At 39.8% G+C, this 18,044-nt stretch overlaps 1 protein-coding gene across 4 annotated transcripts in view; it reads left to right on the top strand.

Annotated features, from left to right (window-relative positions):
- The window catches only part of RTN3 (reticulon 3), an 81,057-nt gene that overhangs the window by 13,137 nt on the left and 49,876 nt on the right, over nt 1–18,044 (top strand). The window contains exon 2 of one of the 4 annotated variants that reach the window (XM_006861008.1): nt 9,322–9,378. The exons of the other annotated variants lie outside the window; for them this stretch is intronic. Within the exon in view, the coding sequence (XP_006861070.1) occupies nt 9,322–9,378 (57 nt within the window). The remainder of the gene's footprint in view (nt 1–9,321; nt 9,379–18,044) is intronic. 4 annotated transcript variants of the gene reach the window in all.

Below are 18,044 nucleotides of genomic sequence, written 5' to 3'. Positions count from 1 at the left end.
CCACAGCACCACACCAGAACTCCATATTAGGGATGAAAAATTAAATGTTTGACCAAATATTGTTATTGTTAGGTGCCATCGAGTCAGTACTGACCCATAGCCACCTGTGCACAGCAGAATGAAACACTGCCTGACCCTGGGCCAACCTCACTACTGTAGCAGTCCACTACTTATCCTGCAACACTACACTAGGATTCCATTTTTTTCAATGGTATGCCACAAATATTTCATGCCAGAAAGGTTTGGCAATTTATTTCTGAAAAATCAGTCATTGAAAACCTTACAGAAAACACCTTTCTATTCTGACATACATGGGTCACCCTGAGTCAGAATCTTCTGGAAGGCAACTGGTTTTTGGTTTGTTAGCTTTGAATTATGTTTGTTGTTAACCTGCTGGTTTATGTAGTTTCTCTTGCTTCAAGGTCATGGTGCTCAGCTTCGCACTCCTTAACTGTGGCCTGTGCGTAGGGACTTCCTTCTAAAGAGTACAGTAAGGGAGTAACTGTAGGGAAGAAACGAGGCTCAGAATTTGTATCATCAGTGATGAGGATACCTCTTCATTTCAGTTGTCTACCCTTGAGGAAAACACCAGACTAACCCAAAGTTGAGGGGAGAGGGAGCAGTCTACAAAATATCTGACTAGCACACCCTAAAACTGTCAACATCATAAAAAACAAGTCTGAGAAACTCCCAGTGCAGAGAAGGCTTAGGGAATAAGGTAATCAAATGTAGTGAGATCCTGGAATCGATAAAGGCCATTATGGGGAAACTAAATGGAGTCTTGGTATGGCGCTGTGGGTGAATGTGGGGGAACGCAAGATTGGTGGTTCAAGCTCAGCAGCTGCTCCTTGGAAACCCTATACAGGTCACTGTGAGTCGGAACTGACTTGATGACAATTAACAACAATAAGGATGAAGTTTAAAAACTAAACACACCAGACCCCTTGCTGTCAACGTTTCTGACTCATAGGAACCCCACTGGCTTTCCAAGGCTAAGTCTTTGTGGAAGCAGCTTTCTCCTATGGAGTGGCTGGTGAATTGGAACCACTGACCTTTGGGTTAGTAAGTGAATGCTGCTAACTGCTGCGCCACCAGAGCGCCTTGAATTAATAATAATTTGTTATGACAAATGGACCCCAGAGTATGTACGACATTGACTACAGGGGAAACTGAGTATAGAATATACAGCAGATCACCATACTATCTGCAACTTCCTGTAAATGTAAAATGATTTACAAATAAAAGAACCAAGTTTTATCATAAAATACAAATTGCTGTCCCCATAAAGTCGAGGAGGCAAGAGGTTGCCGTCTCACTGCTTCTATTTCATAATAATAAAGTGAAAGTCATAGCCAGCACTGGGAAGAAGAAATAAAGGGCATAAAGTTTTGGGGGGAAATATCAATCTACCTGTCCTTGGAACTATTTAGGGGATACCAGTGTCAATACCTGGAGTGGCACAGTAGGATAAGCATTGAACTGCAAGGTCAGTGGTTCAAATTCACTAGCCACTCCTCAGAAACATTGTGCCACTCCTCAGAAACATTGTACAGGGTAGCTGTGAGTTAGAGCCAATTGGATGGTAATTGATAGTGTATCTGTTATAGAAAATCTTGGCCCCTTAGCACACACACATACACACATATATTGTTGTTAACTGCTGTTGAGTGGGTTCCAACTCATAGCAACCCTGTCTAGGGTTTCCGAGGAGCAGCTGATGAGTTTGATGTAGTGTCCAGTGCTTATCCTATCGCGGCACACAGGACTCCATGTGTATATATGTATGTTATGAAAATGGGATTACATTTAAATTAAATTTTTGTAGTAGTCTTTTAAAAGAAAAAAAGATTTATGTTGAAAATATACAGAGCACAACCTACCCATTCAACAATTTATACACGTACAGTGAGTCCATTGAGAAAATAAATGCTTTGCATTGTGTCGTCATTTGTGCTGTCTCTGCCCAGATTATTTCACCAGTTTTGAGTTAACACACTATAAGCATCTTTTTTTTTTAAATGTTCTATTGTGAATTATGTGATAGTTTACAGGGAAGAACATTAGTTTTACATTCATCCTATTGTAAATCGTTTCATTGCCATGCTTGCAATCCCCTCCAAGGCATCGTTTAATGTCAATAAATTCTCATTTGTAATACAATGAATTAATAGAATTGATAAACCAAAAGTTACTGAACTCTGTAATTATTAGACTTTTAAGTTTTTTCCTTAAAAAATTATTTAAAAAATTTTTTTGCAAAACATACTGTAACAAATAATCTTACTAACTATATATTTGCACAGATGATAGGTTATTTTTGGAATTAGGTTTTCAATAGGTTCACCTTTACTTGTTGATTTAGAGCCTTCCTGGGCTTTGTTCCAGCAAGTATTGCTTCTCTTTTATGTTATCTTCTTTTTTTTTCTATCCTTCCTTTTTTTTTTATCAGTGTTGGGGAACTTCCGTCTCTGCCAAGGCAACTGCAGTTCCAACCATTACATTGTTGTTAAGTGCCTTCCAGACAGTTCCGATTCATAGCGACCCTGTATAGGGTTTCTAAGGAGCAGCTGGTGAGTTTGAACCACCAACCTTGCAGTTCAAACTGACCTTTTGGTCCAGTTTTTATCTTATAGCTTATAACTCCACTGCTGTTGATGTTCTTCAGTGCCATTGAGTCCATTCCTACTCATAATGAACCTCCATAAGGTTTCCGAGGAGTGCTGCCCTTGCACTTCAAACCGACTTTGCAGTCCAGTGCAGTAACCCCACGTGTCACGCCAGGACTCCAGGACTGCATTTGTTACTAAGTGCTTTTGAGTCCGTTCTGACCAACAGGAACCCTTTATAGGTTCCAAGGAGCAGTTGATTAGCTTGACCCATGGAACTTTTGGTTCAAGCCAACTTTGCAGTCTAGCGCATTAACCCACAGCGGCAAGACTCTGTTGTGTGTTGTGTGTGTGTGCCGCCAAATTGGTTCCGACACTTCACAACCCGGTACAAGGTTTCCTAAGGAGCAGCTGTGGTAAGCTTGAACTGCTGCTCTTGAAGTTCATACTGACTTTGCAGTTCAGCACATTAGTCCACAGCACTACACCGGAAGTCCAAATATGCCTTAGACAACTATTTTATATTAAAAGTATGTGTGTTGTCTTCCTCACTCGGTGGTATTGCATATCATTAATCACCTAATCTTCTGCAGTCTCTAGGATCTGCTTAGATGATTCGAGTCCTATCCATTCTGTCTTGTCAAATCTGTCACCTAGGCCTGTCCTAACAGTTGGAATTCAAGCCCTCATCCCTTACCACGATTCTATAGTAATCTGCAATCGCCTTCCAGTTCAGTCCACGCTCAACTTTGCTGTCAGAGGTCTTTCTAAAACTCGTGATGGTGTCAGCCCCTCACCTAAAAACCTGCAGCAATTCCTCATAAGACAAATTCTAAGTACTATTACATGACATTTAAAGCCATTTGGAATTTGGCCAATGATTCCTTCTCTCTAGCATGCCTTCCCCTGTCTTGTTCACCTGATGAACAGCCTTAAAGACCAGGCTTACCATCTTTCCTGAAACCCCCAGTTTACCCTTGAGACTGCCTGTACTGCGTTTTCAGAACACATTCTAGTTTTACTGATTTGTATTTCTTTCCAAGTACTTGTGGGCTCAGACTATCATCTCTGTATCCTTAGGGCTAACACATTTTCTTGGATGTAGTTAGTGAAGAAAATGTTGGGCCTGATTAATTGCATTTGAAAATTTGAAAGACCATTCTTGGGTTCCGAAACTCCCTGTCATATAAATATAGGGAGTGTTTTTGTAATTTAGAAAGTTTCATGCAATCCTGTTTCACACTATTACAGATTATCAGTGTTCTGTATCAGAGTAGATGCAATCTATAAAACTTTGCATGTTGAAATTTTCCTTTAGGAGGAGGTGTTAGGTGGAGGTGAAAAGGCAAGATAGCTAGCAATCTCATTCCATTGTATGAATCTCCTCTAATTTTTGGCATTTTGGTTTTTCAGGCATTTTCAGATTTGAACTTACCATTTGGCATGAACTAAAGGTTGAAAGTAAATGTGTACAGAAAGAAGCCATCTAGAAAAATTAGATATATAAACCTGTTTGTATTAAATATAGGGAAGAAAATTGGTTTTCATTTTGGGAGTAAATGTGCTGCTTCATTTTAAAATAATTTTAAACAGCAATGTATTTTAAAATTCTGATCGTAGTCAATGTCTGTTACCACTAAAGTCAGTGAGAATCTTATTTGTCAGTTTCTCCATACATTGGTGGCTTGTGTGTGGCTGTGATGCTGGAAGCTTTGCCATTGGTATTTTAAATAATAGCTGGGGCCGACATGGTAGACAGTTTGGGGCAGAGTTTCTGGACTAGACAGACTAGGGAGAAGGACAGACGACAGACAGCTTCTAAATGGTTAGTCCCTGAACACCTTTTGAAAAGCAGCAGAACATTGCTGATTACTTATGGGAAGACGAATCTCTCAGATTGGATGGCACTACAAATAAGACAGCGGAAGGAGCTGCCTCCTCAAAGTAAAGCTGATCTTATTGATGTGGATGCATGGAGCCAAGCTCTCTAGACCTTCATTTGCTGATGAGATACAACTCAAAATGAGAAGAAACCACTGCCAACATCCATTAACAATCAGAACATGGAAAGTACAAATATAGGAAAATTGAAAGTTGTCAAAACTGAAGTGGAATGTATAGCAATCAGTATCCTAGACACTAGTGATCTGAAATGGATGAGTGCTGACCATTGTGAATTGGACAATCGTATGGTTTACTATATGATTGACAAAGCAGAATGATGTCACATTCGTTGTTAATTCAAAATATGCCTTGAAGTACAATGCTTCCTGTGATAGGATAATATCCAGCCACAAGAAAGGCCACTTAATGTGACCATTATGCAAATTTATGCTCTAACCACTAAAGCCAAAGATGATAAGAATTCTAACTTCTTCGGTCTTAAATTGATCAAACATGCACTCAAGATGCATTGATCATTACTGGTGATTGGAATCTGAAAATTGGAAACAAAGAGCAGGGATCAGTAGTTGGAAAACAATGGACTTGGTGGTAGAAACGATGCTAGAGATCTAATGTTAGAATTTTGCAAGACCAATGACATATTCTTGTAAATACCTTTTTTCAACAACATAAATGGCAGCTATACATGTGAACCTCACCAGATGGAATACACAGGAGTCAAATTGACTACGTCTATGAAAGAGATTATGAATAAATTCAGTATCACCAGCAAAACAAGGCCATGGGCCCACTGTGGAATAGACCATCAATTGCTAATATATGAGTTCAAGCTGAAGCTGATGAAAAGTAAGACAAGTCCACTAGAGCCAAAATATGACATTGAATATATCATCCTGCTTGAATTTTAGCACTGTCTCAAGAATAGAGTTGATGCATTGGACAGAAGAGTTATGGATGATATCAAGAATATCATTCAGGCCTTAAGTTTTTCACCAAAATCTGTCTTCAGTGGTGGCTATCAGTATCCTAGACACTAGTGATCTGAAATGGATGAGTGCTGACCATTGTGAATTGGACAATCGTATGGTTTACTACGATTACAAAGCAGAATGATGTCTTAGAGGTGGATTAGAACCAACAATGACACAAAGGAAGCAGCATCAATACTGGGTGTAGGCCCTACTGCCAATAAGGAAAACTAAGAGAGGCTCACGGATGAGTTACTCTCTTCAATCACCCAGACAAGGGAGGATCTCCTTATATAGCAACCCAAATCAGTGAAGCTAAAGATTTACTAGAAGGTTAAGCTAAAAAATGAAGTAAATATATGCTGAGTTTTGCAGTACATATTTATGTCAGTCTGGCATTTTATAAGCAAGTATCTCAACGCTTTGATGTTTAAAAATGATTTTGCTTAAGGCAAATCAAAGCCTTGGTTTAATTTTGCTTAAATTTGAGAATTTCAAATCAGATTATATGATAGTTTAGAATATTTGGACATTGTTACTTATTGGTAACGTACCCTCTTTGAAGGGTGCACGGTGACTCTGTAGGGTAAACACTGGACTGTGAAGCACAAGGTTGGAAGTTCAAGCCTACCAGCCGCTCTCTGCTTCTGCTTTAGAAACCCTGTACAGGGTGGATATAGCATACCATTAGAATAGAAATGTTACTCATTAAGCAAACTTGGTATCTACGTGTGTTATGTACACTTGGAAACCCTATACAGGGTTGCTATGGGTCAGAACAGACTCGATGGCACTTAACAGCAACAACAACAAAGATAAAGTGAACATGATAGTCCTGGTTCTTACAGTACCGCCAGTCTAATGAGAGACTGGCTGATCAATTGTTGATTAAAGCACAGGGTGATAAATGTTATGATAGAATTAGAATACACTATTATAATAAGGACTACTATGTAATTGGGAGAAAAAGTTCTTCAAGGTTTAAAGAAGCACATTATAAAAATCAAAGACTACCTATGTGGCATGTACTTAGCCATAACTCTGACCTAAGAAATTGACTGATACGTATATAAATAATATCACTGACAGAACTCAAATTTTATACATTAAAAACTATAACAGTAGGCAAAAAAATCCATGAAGAAAGCAGTAAGTCCTTAAAAAAATTAGGGAACAAAGAATAGACCAAAATGGATATGCAAAGACACTCTGAAACTTGCTCTTGAACATAGAGATGCTAAAACAACTGGAAGAAATGTGACGTAAAAGAGCTGAACAGAACATTTCAAAGGACAGCTTGTAAAGACAAAGTTAAATATTATAATGAAATGTGCAAAGACCTGGAGTTAGGAACCCAAAAGGGAACAGCATTTCTCAAGCTGAAAGAACTGAAGAAAAAAATCAAGCCTCAGGTTGCAATATTGACTATTCAGCCCATGCATAGAATCCATGGACAAAGTATTGAATGACTTAGGAAACATTAAAAGAAGGTAAAAGGAACATACAGTCGAAATAGCAAAAAGAATGGTGGATGTGCAACCATTTCAAGAGATAGCATATAATCAAGACCCGATGGTATTGAGGGAAGAACTTAAAGTTGCACTGAAGGCATTGACAAAAAACAAGTGTCCAGGAATTGACAATACTAACTGAGATATTTCAACAAACGGATGCACAGTGTTGGAAGTGCTCACTCATCTTTACCGAAAAATTTGGATGACAACTATCTGGCCATCCGATTGGAAGAGATTCATATTTGTGCCCATTGCAAAGAAAGGTAGCCCAACAGAATGTAGAAATCATTGAACAATATCATTATCATGTGAAAGTAAAAGTTTTGATGAAGATAATTAAAAAACCAGTTGCAGCATCAAAAAGGAGTGACCAGAAATTCAAGCCAGATTCAAAAGAGGGCATGGAATATGAGGGCTATCATTGCTGATGTCATTTGCATTTTGGTTGAAAGCAGAGAATACCAGAAAGATGTTTACTTGTTTACTTGTGCTTTCTTGACTATTAAGTACTCCTGGTGTGGCACTGTGGGATAATGCCCTAGACCCCCAGGGCAGTTTGAACCTCAAGGTCGGCAGTTCCGATTCACCAGCCACTTGCTCCTCAGAAACCCTGTACAGACTTGATGGCACTTAACACCAGTTGACTGAAAAACCATCTAACTGTGTGGATCATCACAAACTATGTCTATAACTTTGCAAAGAATGGGAATTCCAAACCCTTCAAGCCAGAGTATTTTCAGTTAGTTACCTCATATGAGTGTGAAAGTTGAACAATGAATAAGGAAGACTAGAAGAATCAATGCATTTGAATTAGGACATTGGCAAAGACTACTGAAAGTACCATGGACTGCCAGAAGAAACAAACACATCTATCTTGGAAAATAAATCAGAACAAACATATCTATCTTGGAAAAAGTACAGCCAAAATGTCCTTTACTAGTGAGGTTGGCAAGACTTTGTCTCTTATACTTTGGACAAAATGTGCCTGATGAATACATCATTATAAAGTGAAGCGTCAGCGAAAAAGAGGAAGACCCCTCATGAGATGGATTGACGCAGTGGCAGCAACAGTGGGCTGAAACATAATAATTGTGAGGGTGGCCCAGGACTGAGCAGGGTTTCATTCTGTTGTGCCATAGGCTCGCTGTGAGTTGGAGCCTACTCACCTAACAACAGCATCTACTAAAGTCGGCCTTGTTATGTTGTTTTTTTTTAACCTGCTGATAGAGCTATGACCCAATCTTTCAGTACGGTCTTTTTAAATTAAGTGTAGTTCTAATGTTTGTGAAAGCCTTTTTTAATTGCAAGGAAAAAGGGAGTCAATCTGAAGATCAGTAGTTTAAGGAACACTTTTGGACGATGGTGTTTTTCACAGGACTGTTTTTTTTTTTTCTGTTTCTATTGAAAGGGTAATTTATAGTCACTGTAGTAAATAGAAAGTCTCCCTATTCAGACCTTTTTGCTAGTAAAGATCCTTGTTGCTTCTGCACCTTGCATCACTAATATATAAACTTAGATACTTACATAACCCTGGTTCTTTTAGATGGCAGCAACTAACTCATTGTATGGATGTAGCAATTTATTTAGTCTTCTTCTACTGATAGTTGTTTTGATCTTTTACTGGTAGTTGTTCAGACTAGTTCTAGCATTTATAACTACTGCTAATAGCATATCCTCATACACATGTCTTTGTCCAGGTATGCAAAGAATACATCTGTAGAATGAATTCTTAGGAGTGTAGCTACTGGGTGAGAGTATGTGCCTGGGTGGTGGGGAGACATGTACATGTAAAATATTAATATGTAGTGGCATGCAATTGTAGAAGATGGAGGTTTCTCGTGTAGTCCTGTTTTTCCAGTGGACTGTGATATATTTAATGTTCAGGATTAACTGGCATATTTACGTATTAACCTTGTATTTGTAAGTGCTCACACGAGTGGTTAACTTCAGAATGGTTAAACTCCAGTCTTAATTATTCAGATACATACGTTCCCTTCCCTACACAGCATAGCAGGGGGGGTGCATTGTTTTTGAGGTTATTTTTGTTTTAAAATGTTAGGGGCTCCTTCTTTCTTCCCTTGAAGACGAACATGTTTATCAAAAAAAATGTTTTGTAATTGATTAACTTTTAGGAATGGTTCTTAACTGTAAAGTATTGTTCTGCTGCCAGGTGAGTGAAAACAGTAATTGGAAATAAAGATATGTGGTTTTCCTCCCTTGCTAATATAACAAGCACAATGCAATGGTGGTTGGCCCAAAACAAAAAAGGTAAAGTTAAAAATTCCTGTATGAGCTTGTCAAATTCTCATGCTGTATATTTTCTTTCAGATTCCTTTGTTTCTTCCTCTTCCTCTCAGCCTGTATCTCTATTTTCGACCTCACAAGGCAAGTCTGTCATTTTTTTGTGCATTAATTAAAGAAAAATGTTGAGAAAGAGGCTGTAACTAGGAATATGAGGCATACATTTTCTATTGCCACCCCCCCCCCCAGTCCCTTAAAATAAAATGACTTACGTACCCGTCCATTGTGTTTCACAATTTCCTGTGGCTGTCCTGTAAAAGTTCGTAGAGTATAGAACCGGGTTGGCTGGACCCCGGATGTGCCGTAAATGTTAGATAACGTTTTGAATATTTTTTAAAAATTCACATGCAAAAATTGGAGCGGATAGAATTGTACCACAGAGCACACACTAGCCATAGAATGCATCTAACATCTTGATTTGCAGTCATGATATTGTGTTGGAGAGAGAATGGATTTGGAAAAGCGGTCTAAAAGTGTGCTTTTAACCGAATTGCTAAACTACTAACATAGCTAGCTGAGTCCTTTAGTATGAACTCCTCTGAGATTTGTCACAAGAGGTGGGCTAGTTCCAAATTGCCTAGAAACGTTGAATGAGTCCGTTGGTTTTTTGGCAAGAAAAACTGACTGTCCTACAGATTAAGTTGTGGCTTTGTTTTAATTTTTTAGATCTGCCAGCCTGTGCTAAAGGGAATTCGGAGTGTGATAGCTCTGCATTTCTGGGGTACACTGCCAAGAGAGCTGTGTGCTTTGTTGGTTGGCACGAATGATAAAGCGCTGCTGTACTGGTCCCCAACTGCAGGTTAATGGAAAACATTTTAAAAAAAAAACAAACAAAGAGTAGTAATTGAAATAACTAGCTAGCTTTAACAAGTCCCCTGCAGTTTGTTGTCCCAGCTGCAGATGCAATGTCTGCATGCTGGTGTGTTAGAAGATGTTAGCCTGACAAAGATAAAAATATAATAGGGATAACATAAGTATAAATTTTTTGCTGCGCTTAATCTGTCTGTTAGGACCTATGATAGACAATCTGTTGTTTTTCATCCAGACTGATAACATTGAATGGCTCCCCCAGCCCCTTTAGATTATGCCTCAGTATGAATTTGGCTATCCTGTGGTCGGATCATTACTTTTGAAATCAGGTTGTTCACATTAGAAGAAAAATACTTCGTGAATGTCAGAAAATAATTCTAACATATAAAGGGGCTCTAGTTTTGACATCTTAATTTGACTAGAGATCTATTTTTATGATTTTTTTTAATGAGATATTTAATAATTTACGCAAATAAGTATTATAGTTACTCATCTGTGGAAGATAATAATGGCACAAAAAATGCATAGTATAAATAAAACAAATGGTGATAATTCCTCTAAGTAATTTAGATCTTTTAAAACGTTATTTGTAGTTAAAACTTGAAGTCATTTTTTTTCACACCTAAGTAGGGTAATAATACACTTATAACATGTATATAACCTAAATGAAATCTTGAAACTGTAATTGCCCTGGCTTAAAATACTGTAATCCTTGGTAGGAAAAATCCTAAGTACACTTAGGCAAAATGGAGATAAGTAGGATTTTTCTAATTTAAAGCTATTTTGTTTTTGTTTTTAAAAAGGAACAACCAGTGTTTATTACCTAGGCTTCATTTTCACAGTGGGAACATATTAGAGTTTTTAAAATATACAAAACCCTTTTTGTTTATGAAGGTTGCTTTAATAGATGCATATTCAGGAGAGGCAGTTGAAAATGCCGTATCTGTATAGATACTGCAGCCTAGCCTCTATTGGTAACATTCCCCCCTCTCCACCCAACGAAAAAACAAAACAAAAATTCACACCGAATGGGAAGTAGGCCTATTGGTGCTCTGCTTCCTTGGCAGGTCCAGAAACCGGCCTGTTGGGTTGTTTGAGGGCACACCCTGGCAAACATTGAAGAAGTCCTGGTGGGGTGCTGGTGGCTACTGTGTGCTGGACTGCCAAGTTGGTCAGCGGTTTTGGCTCACCAGCTGCTCCTTGGAAACCTTATACAGGGTTGCTAGGGGTTGGAACTGACTCGACGGCACTGAACGACAAATAACCAAAGGTGCCTTGGTAGCATACTGGATTATGAGCCGGGCTGCTAACTGCAAGGTCAGCAGTTCAGATCTACCAGGCTGCGCCACAGGTAAAGATGAGACTAGGCTCCTATAAAGATTTACAGCTCCAGGGTCGCTGTGAGTCATAACTGACTCAGTGGCACACAACCACCACATAGGGAGTCCTGGTGTGGCACTGTAGGTGTAAGCATTGGACTGCTAACCGCATGGCTGGCGGTTCAAACCCACCAGCTGCTCCTCAGAGACGTTATACAGGGTCACTTTGAATTGGAACCGCCTTAATAAGAGAAGAAGTTCTTGGTATACTTTGTCAACTGGATGGAACCCCCCTGGGTGTAGGCAGTCTTGGGCCAGTCTGACCTAAGCCAGCTCGTTAAAAGGACCTGATACTGCCAGCAGGCACCTTGAGTTCACCTCAGTCACTAACCCAGGGGTCTCCTCTGGCTTCCACATCCCTTTACCTATGCCAGTTAGCCTGTAGGCAACCTGCCTTCTTTTTACATAACTAAAACATGTTACAAAATGTGTAACAATACCTAGGGCACTTTTAGATGTATTTTAATCTTGACATATATATGCATCAATTTTGGACTTCAGGGACATGCATACACCCAAAAATGTCATCAGTTTGGACCAAGACAAGGTCAGTTAATTTTTACAGAATTTTGCGATATTTATTATGTATTACTTTGAAGGAAAAAAAGCAAAAAAACAAGCTTGCCATTGAGTTGATTGGACTCATCACTGTGTCAGATGTGCTGCAGAGTTAAACTGCAATCCATAGGAATTTCATTTGCTGTATTCTCTGAAAGTAAATCGCTCGGCCCTTTTCGGAGATAACCTCTGGGTGGAACAACCAGTGATTAAGTTGGTAGCTGAGCCCACAACGGTACCACCCAGAGGCTCCATTGTTGTTAGGTGCTATCCAGTCGGCACCGACCCATAGCGACCCTATGCACAGCAGACCGAAATACTGTCCGATCGTGGGCCAACCTCACTACTGTTGCCACGCTTGAGCCCATCGATGGCTGCCACCTGGCCAATCCATCTTGCTGGGGTCTAACTCTTCTTCTCTGACCCTCAACCTTAACCAAACATGATATCCTTCTCCAGCGACTGGTCCTTCCTGACAATATGTCCAAAGTATGAGAGACAAAGTTTGGCCATCTTGGCCTCCAAGGAGCACTCTGGCTGCACTTGTTCCAACATAGATCTGTTGGTTCTTTTGGCAGCTTATGGCACTTTCAATATTCTCCTCCAACACCATAACTATACTGCTATATAAATGAGGACAATTTGATTTTTGATAACTAATGAATAGGTTTGTGATTAGGATATCAATAGGACAATAATTTCTTTTAAATGAGTTGTGTGCTCCTGAGTAAATCCTTTGCAGTTCTTTGTATATTGATATCTTCTTCCATGGAGCAGAGTTCAAGTTCAGCCTTCTATCCCTGAGAGTTTCAAAATAGGCAAATGGATTTAATGAACATTTTCCTGAACTCTAAGGTGCATAAAGATGTAGCAGGTGACATAGAGATATGGCAGGTGGCTACTACTTTTCTTGAGCTTTTTCTGTGCTCAGTGACTTACATGCAATAGCTCACTTCATATTCGCAGCCAGCTCTGTAGAGGAGAGAGACTAGCTCTTGGAACAGTTGAGGAAAGCCAGGGTTCAGCATGGTCAAATACCTTGTTCAAGGCCACACAGCAGGAGACAGACCTGGGACTCCAAAGTCCATGCAGATAGCCACTGTGTCATAAAGTGAAGTCCTTCTGGCTTACTTAGTGTTTACAGTCTAGGGTTTAAATATTTGTATTTTAGAGATGATATTTTGAGGCTAATATTAAAACCAGGAGAGCAGAAGGAATAGAGGTTACCTCTTCACTCATAGTACCTTAACTATTACCTGGGGCCGTGTTTCTTCCATCAAGACACAAAATCGTACTTAGATTTGGTTTCTACTTTTAAAACCTCAGATAAGAATGGAGGGTGGTCAATACGGATTTTCTGTAGAAAACAATGGAAGGTGAAAGTTAAGATTGAAAAGAGGACACATCCCGTGCAGAGATGGAAGCGTATGTGCCCTGAGGAACGTTTACATTCACTTTGACGTGTGCAGTAGGTAGGCATCAGGAACAGGAAGTTACAACACTGCACTTTGAGGCAAGCATTGAGAAAAGAAATTTTGCCAGTTACAGCCTTTTTTGCAACAAAAGTAAAATATTATTCTTTGTTCAAAAAGAGAGTTTTGTTTGTTTAGGAATCTAGCTTGGCTGCAAAGTGACTGTTGGCTAACTTCCTATTTTGATGCTGTGGCTGAAAAGTCGCTGATACTGTTTTGCACGATAATTTGTCTTTTCTTCTTGTTTTGTGAACATGAGAAAATTCAAGTGTAGGAAGACCTATGCCTGAATGTTTCAAGCCTCCCTTGTCTGACTCTAGAGTATGTATGTGAAAAAGTCACTGGGTGATGACTGCAGGCTGGCACCTTTCTTCACTGGTATGTATAGCATTTCATGGATTTACTAAGTGAGGCCAGGAAGCAGCCAAGACACAGCTGTAACAGCCTTCTTACTGCCAGTCACTCTTTTTAGGAACTTTGTGATACAGCATATCGCATTCATTATATGCTGCCTGATTTCTTAGCTTTTATTTTCAGTCCTTTTTTAATGCCTGAACCAATAAATTCGAAATCCTTTGCCCAAGAGACAGCTTAGGTTTTTAAAAGGATCAAAGTAAGGATAGTGTAAACAGTGTATGAAAGTGTCTTAAAATTCAAATGTATGTGCTTGGTATGTACATGTCCCCTCAGAAGGTAGGTTTTCATCTTGCCATTTTAACCCCTCCCCTTCCTCTGAAAGATAAAATCCTCTAGCTGTTTGATTGCCATTGGTTACCGTCAGGTCTCTTGTGACCCCAGTACTCAGGCAGAACAGCTCTGTGGGGGTTCCATCAAGTCTCTTGTGACCTTGTGTATACCTGCAGAACAGCTCTGTGGGTTCTTGGCTGTGATCTTTTGGAAGCAGACAGCCAGACCTTTCTTCCAAGTACTTCTGAGTGGGTTCAAACCACCAACCCTTGGCTAATAGTAGAGCACTTAACTAGTAGTTTGACCACATAGGTGCTCACTTCATCCAGAGAAAAGAGAAATTATTCCAATCAAAATTTAGAGTTGCTTTTAACTTAATTATATAGAAGTAGTTTCGTTGTTATGTTCCATTGAGTCAGTTCCAACTCTTAGTGATCCTATATAGGGTTTCCCAGGAATGTCTGTGGGTTTGAACCACCGACCTTGTGGTTCACCTTCCACAAAAGATGGCCAGTGCTTCACACACTCCTCCTTGTAAGTTGTGTTCCTGGACAAGACGATCTATGGTGGGTGAGGGTCTGCCTCATTCCCAGTGGGATTTTTTTTTGCTATGAGTTGGAAATGACTCAAAAGGAAACTGGTTTTAGAGTTCTGAAATACAGCTCTGACTGCTCCATCCTTCTGAAACATGTTGTTGTTAAGTGCCCTTGAGTCCATTCTGACTCATAGCGACCCTGTACAGGGTTTCTGAGGAACGGCTGCTGGGTTTGAACCGCCCAACTTGTGGTAAAACTGTGTTTAGCATCAACTGGGAAACTTGTACTGCAGACTCCTGAGCTCAGGAATTTCTGAGTCAGAGAGAGCGAGAGCCCATGAACTACTAGTAGCTCTGAGTTTGAAAGGGACTGTAAAAGACTGTGCCAAAGGCTATTTTTGTGTTAGGTTCTTCAGTCATTCAAGTTACCCATTGACCATGATGGTGGCAAAGATAATTTGCTGAAGCATTTTGTTCAGGAAGAGCTCTTTATCTTTCAGCATCGCTTTAGAGCTTGTTAGAGGTAGTACAGTGTTTGTCATCTTTGTCCTTATAGACTCTAACACAGTTCTATAAATGGCATAGGCATTTCGTTTGTACCAATTTAGATGTTCCAGCGCTCACAGTTTTGAAATAGAAGTTTCTTTATACTTTCCTTAGTTTAGGAGTGGTGGGAGGGAAAGTGACTAAAGCTCTGAATGAGGATTTCCTGTGTTGTATAGGAGATGAAGTTGATTATGAGTTGATAACATGCTTTTCTTCTCTCCCCCACAAAAAGGCACATGGTTTGGCATCTCCATTTGTATCAGGAGAGACTTTTCGAAAATGTGCTGCTTGGGGACATTTATTGAGCATTTATTAAGAGTCAGATACTTTGCTAAGCATGTTACATTTATTAACTTTTCAAAGTCCTCACTATAGTCTTAACAAGGAGCTCTGGTAGCATTGTAGTTACAGGTTGGGCTGCTGACCTCAGTGGCAGCAGTTTGAAACTATCAGCTCCTCTGCAAGAGAAAGATGAGGCTTTCTGCTTCCGTAAAGATTTATAGCCTTGAAAACCCTGTGCAGGGCTGCTAAGAGTTGGAATCAACTCCATGGCACACCACCATAGTCCTAAGGTTAGAGTGCTGATGTAGCACTGTAGGATAAGCACTGGACTGCAAGGTCGGTGGTTCAGACCCACCAGCCGCTCCTTAGAAACCCTATACAGGGTCACTGTGAGTCAGAATTGACTCGACAACACTTAACAACAACATAGTCCTAAAATTAGCTGTTTTAGTCTCATTTTTTTTAATTCTTTAAACTTTTTATTGTGATTTGGGCATAGTATTCCCATTTTTGAGATGAGATTAACCCACCTATCTAAGTCACACACTTAGTCAATGTGATAAAAAGCATTTTGCATCTTTTAATAGGAAGTTTTGGATGTGGAGTGGTCTAGAAATTTAAAACAGTTTGCCAACTTAATCCCTTATTTTAGATCAGGTGTAGTATACCTAAGTGGAGACTTTTATGATATTCAGTTTCTGAAGAACTGGATAGGCATAGAGCTTAGATACATTTGGGAACATGCTCAGTTATTCTGTGTTTATGAACATTTTTATTCACCTTTTACCCTGAATTGGTTCATTTTTTAATGATTCTGTTGTGAGGCTGGCACAGAACTGAACATTGCTTTGTTCTGTTGTTCATAAGGCTGCTATGAGTTGGAACCGACTCATTGACCCTTAAACAACAACATCAAGTGTTTAAAGGAACCCTGGTAGTTAAGTGCTCAGCTGATAACCAAAAGGTTGGTGGTTCAAACCCATTGGTTACTCCACAGGAGAAGAATGTGGCAGTCAATTCCCATAAAGATTTATAGCTCCAAAACCTTGTAGGGCAGTTCTCCTCTGTCTTACAGGTTCTCTGTGATCAGAATGGACCCTACAGTGGTGGGTGGGTCAAATGTATAGTGGGTACTATTGTTGTTAAGTGCCGTGGAGTCGGTTCTGTCTCATAGTGACCCTGCACAGGGTTTCCGAGGCTATAAATCTTTACAGGAGCCAGAAAGCCTCATCTTTCTCCCGCGGAACCAGCTGGTAGTTTCAAACTGCCGACCTTGAGGTTAGCAGCCCGATTCGTAATCACTATGCTACCAGAGCTCCTGATAGTGGGCACTAGATGTATATAAACTTTGCTTGGTAGTAAGTAGAATAACGCCAGACTTACCCGTGATTAGGACTCTTGAAATGAATAGACACATTAAGTCCCGCTATAACATACAACTAATTTGGAAAATATTTTTAATGAGATTTGTTTTGGGTGATATTGAAAGTCTCTTGGAGTGCGCTGTAAAGGGAAAACTTTTTTGAAAAAAGACAGACATTTCCTGCGATGTAAAATAATCCGGAGTTATTTCGTGAGGCAGTCTTACAGTGTACATTGTTTTAACAACAACCCCCAAACTCCCTGGAGCTCTCTACCATGTTACCAGGCTAATTGGCAGAGTGTTTGTTTATGGGAATTTGATTCTGGGTTTTGCGCTACTTAGTATTTTCATACATTTATAATCCCTCTCCAAGTTTTTCCAATGTCTTGCTATATAAGTCAGCTCTGTCCAAGTTTGTTAGGGTTTCAGCTAACCAGAGAAAGGACTTTTCATTGCTGAGATTCTAAGCAAGACCATTAAAATGAAAGCATTCGTGAGGATGCTAACTTACTTTGCTCCACGTTGGAAAGCCCTGCTGACAAGCATGAAAGTTGGCACCTGCAGCTCCCAATCACAGAGGAGCCAAAACATGCTGTTTGCTGTTGGAGCTGCTCTCCGACCCTCCCTCAACCCTGAAAACACAATCATCTCAGATACGGTTACAACATTATAATTAGAAAACATGATTAAAGTTATTTTAGTATATGTGGTATATATGTCATACTAAGGGGAACATGGGGGCTCCATACAATAAGCCTTGGACCGTGAATCCCAGGGTCCCTAGTTGCAGCCCGTCAGCTGTTCCACAGGAGAAAGGTGAAGCTTTCTGCCCTCTCGACGATTTATAGCAGGGGTGGGAAGCCTTTTTTCTGCTAATGACCATTTGGATATTTATAAGATCTTTTGCAGGCCATACAAAATTATCAACTTAACCTGCTGTAGTTGGTCAGGCATTTATTTAATTAACTCATCCCTAATGTGATGGCTAAGGAGCTCTGGTACCGTAGTGGATTACAATCTGAGCTGCTAATCACAAATTCAACAGTTTGAATCTACCAGGTGCTCTGCAGAAGAAAGATGAGGCTTTCTGCTCTCTTAAAGATGAACAGCCTCGGAAA

This window comes from Chrysochloris asiatica, unplaced genomic scaffold (genome assembly GCF_000296735.1).
Source record: "Chrysochloris asiatica unplaced genomic scaffold, ChrAsi1.0 scaffold00040, whole genome shotgun sequence".
Taxonomy (NCBI): Eukaryota; Metazoa; Chordata; class Mammalia; order Afrosoricida; family Chrysochloridae; genus Chrysochloris; species Chrysochloris asiatica.
The sequence above is the reverse complement of the archived record's forward strand: the minus strand, read 5'-3'. Positions and strand labels throughout refer to the sequence as shown.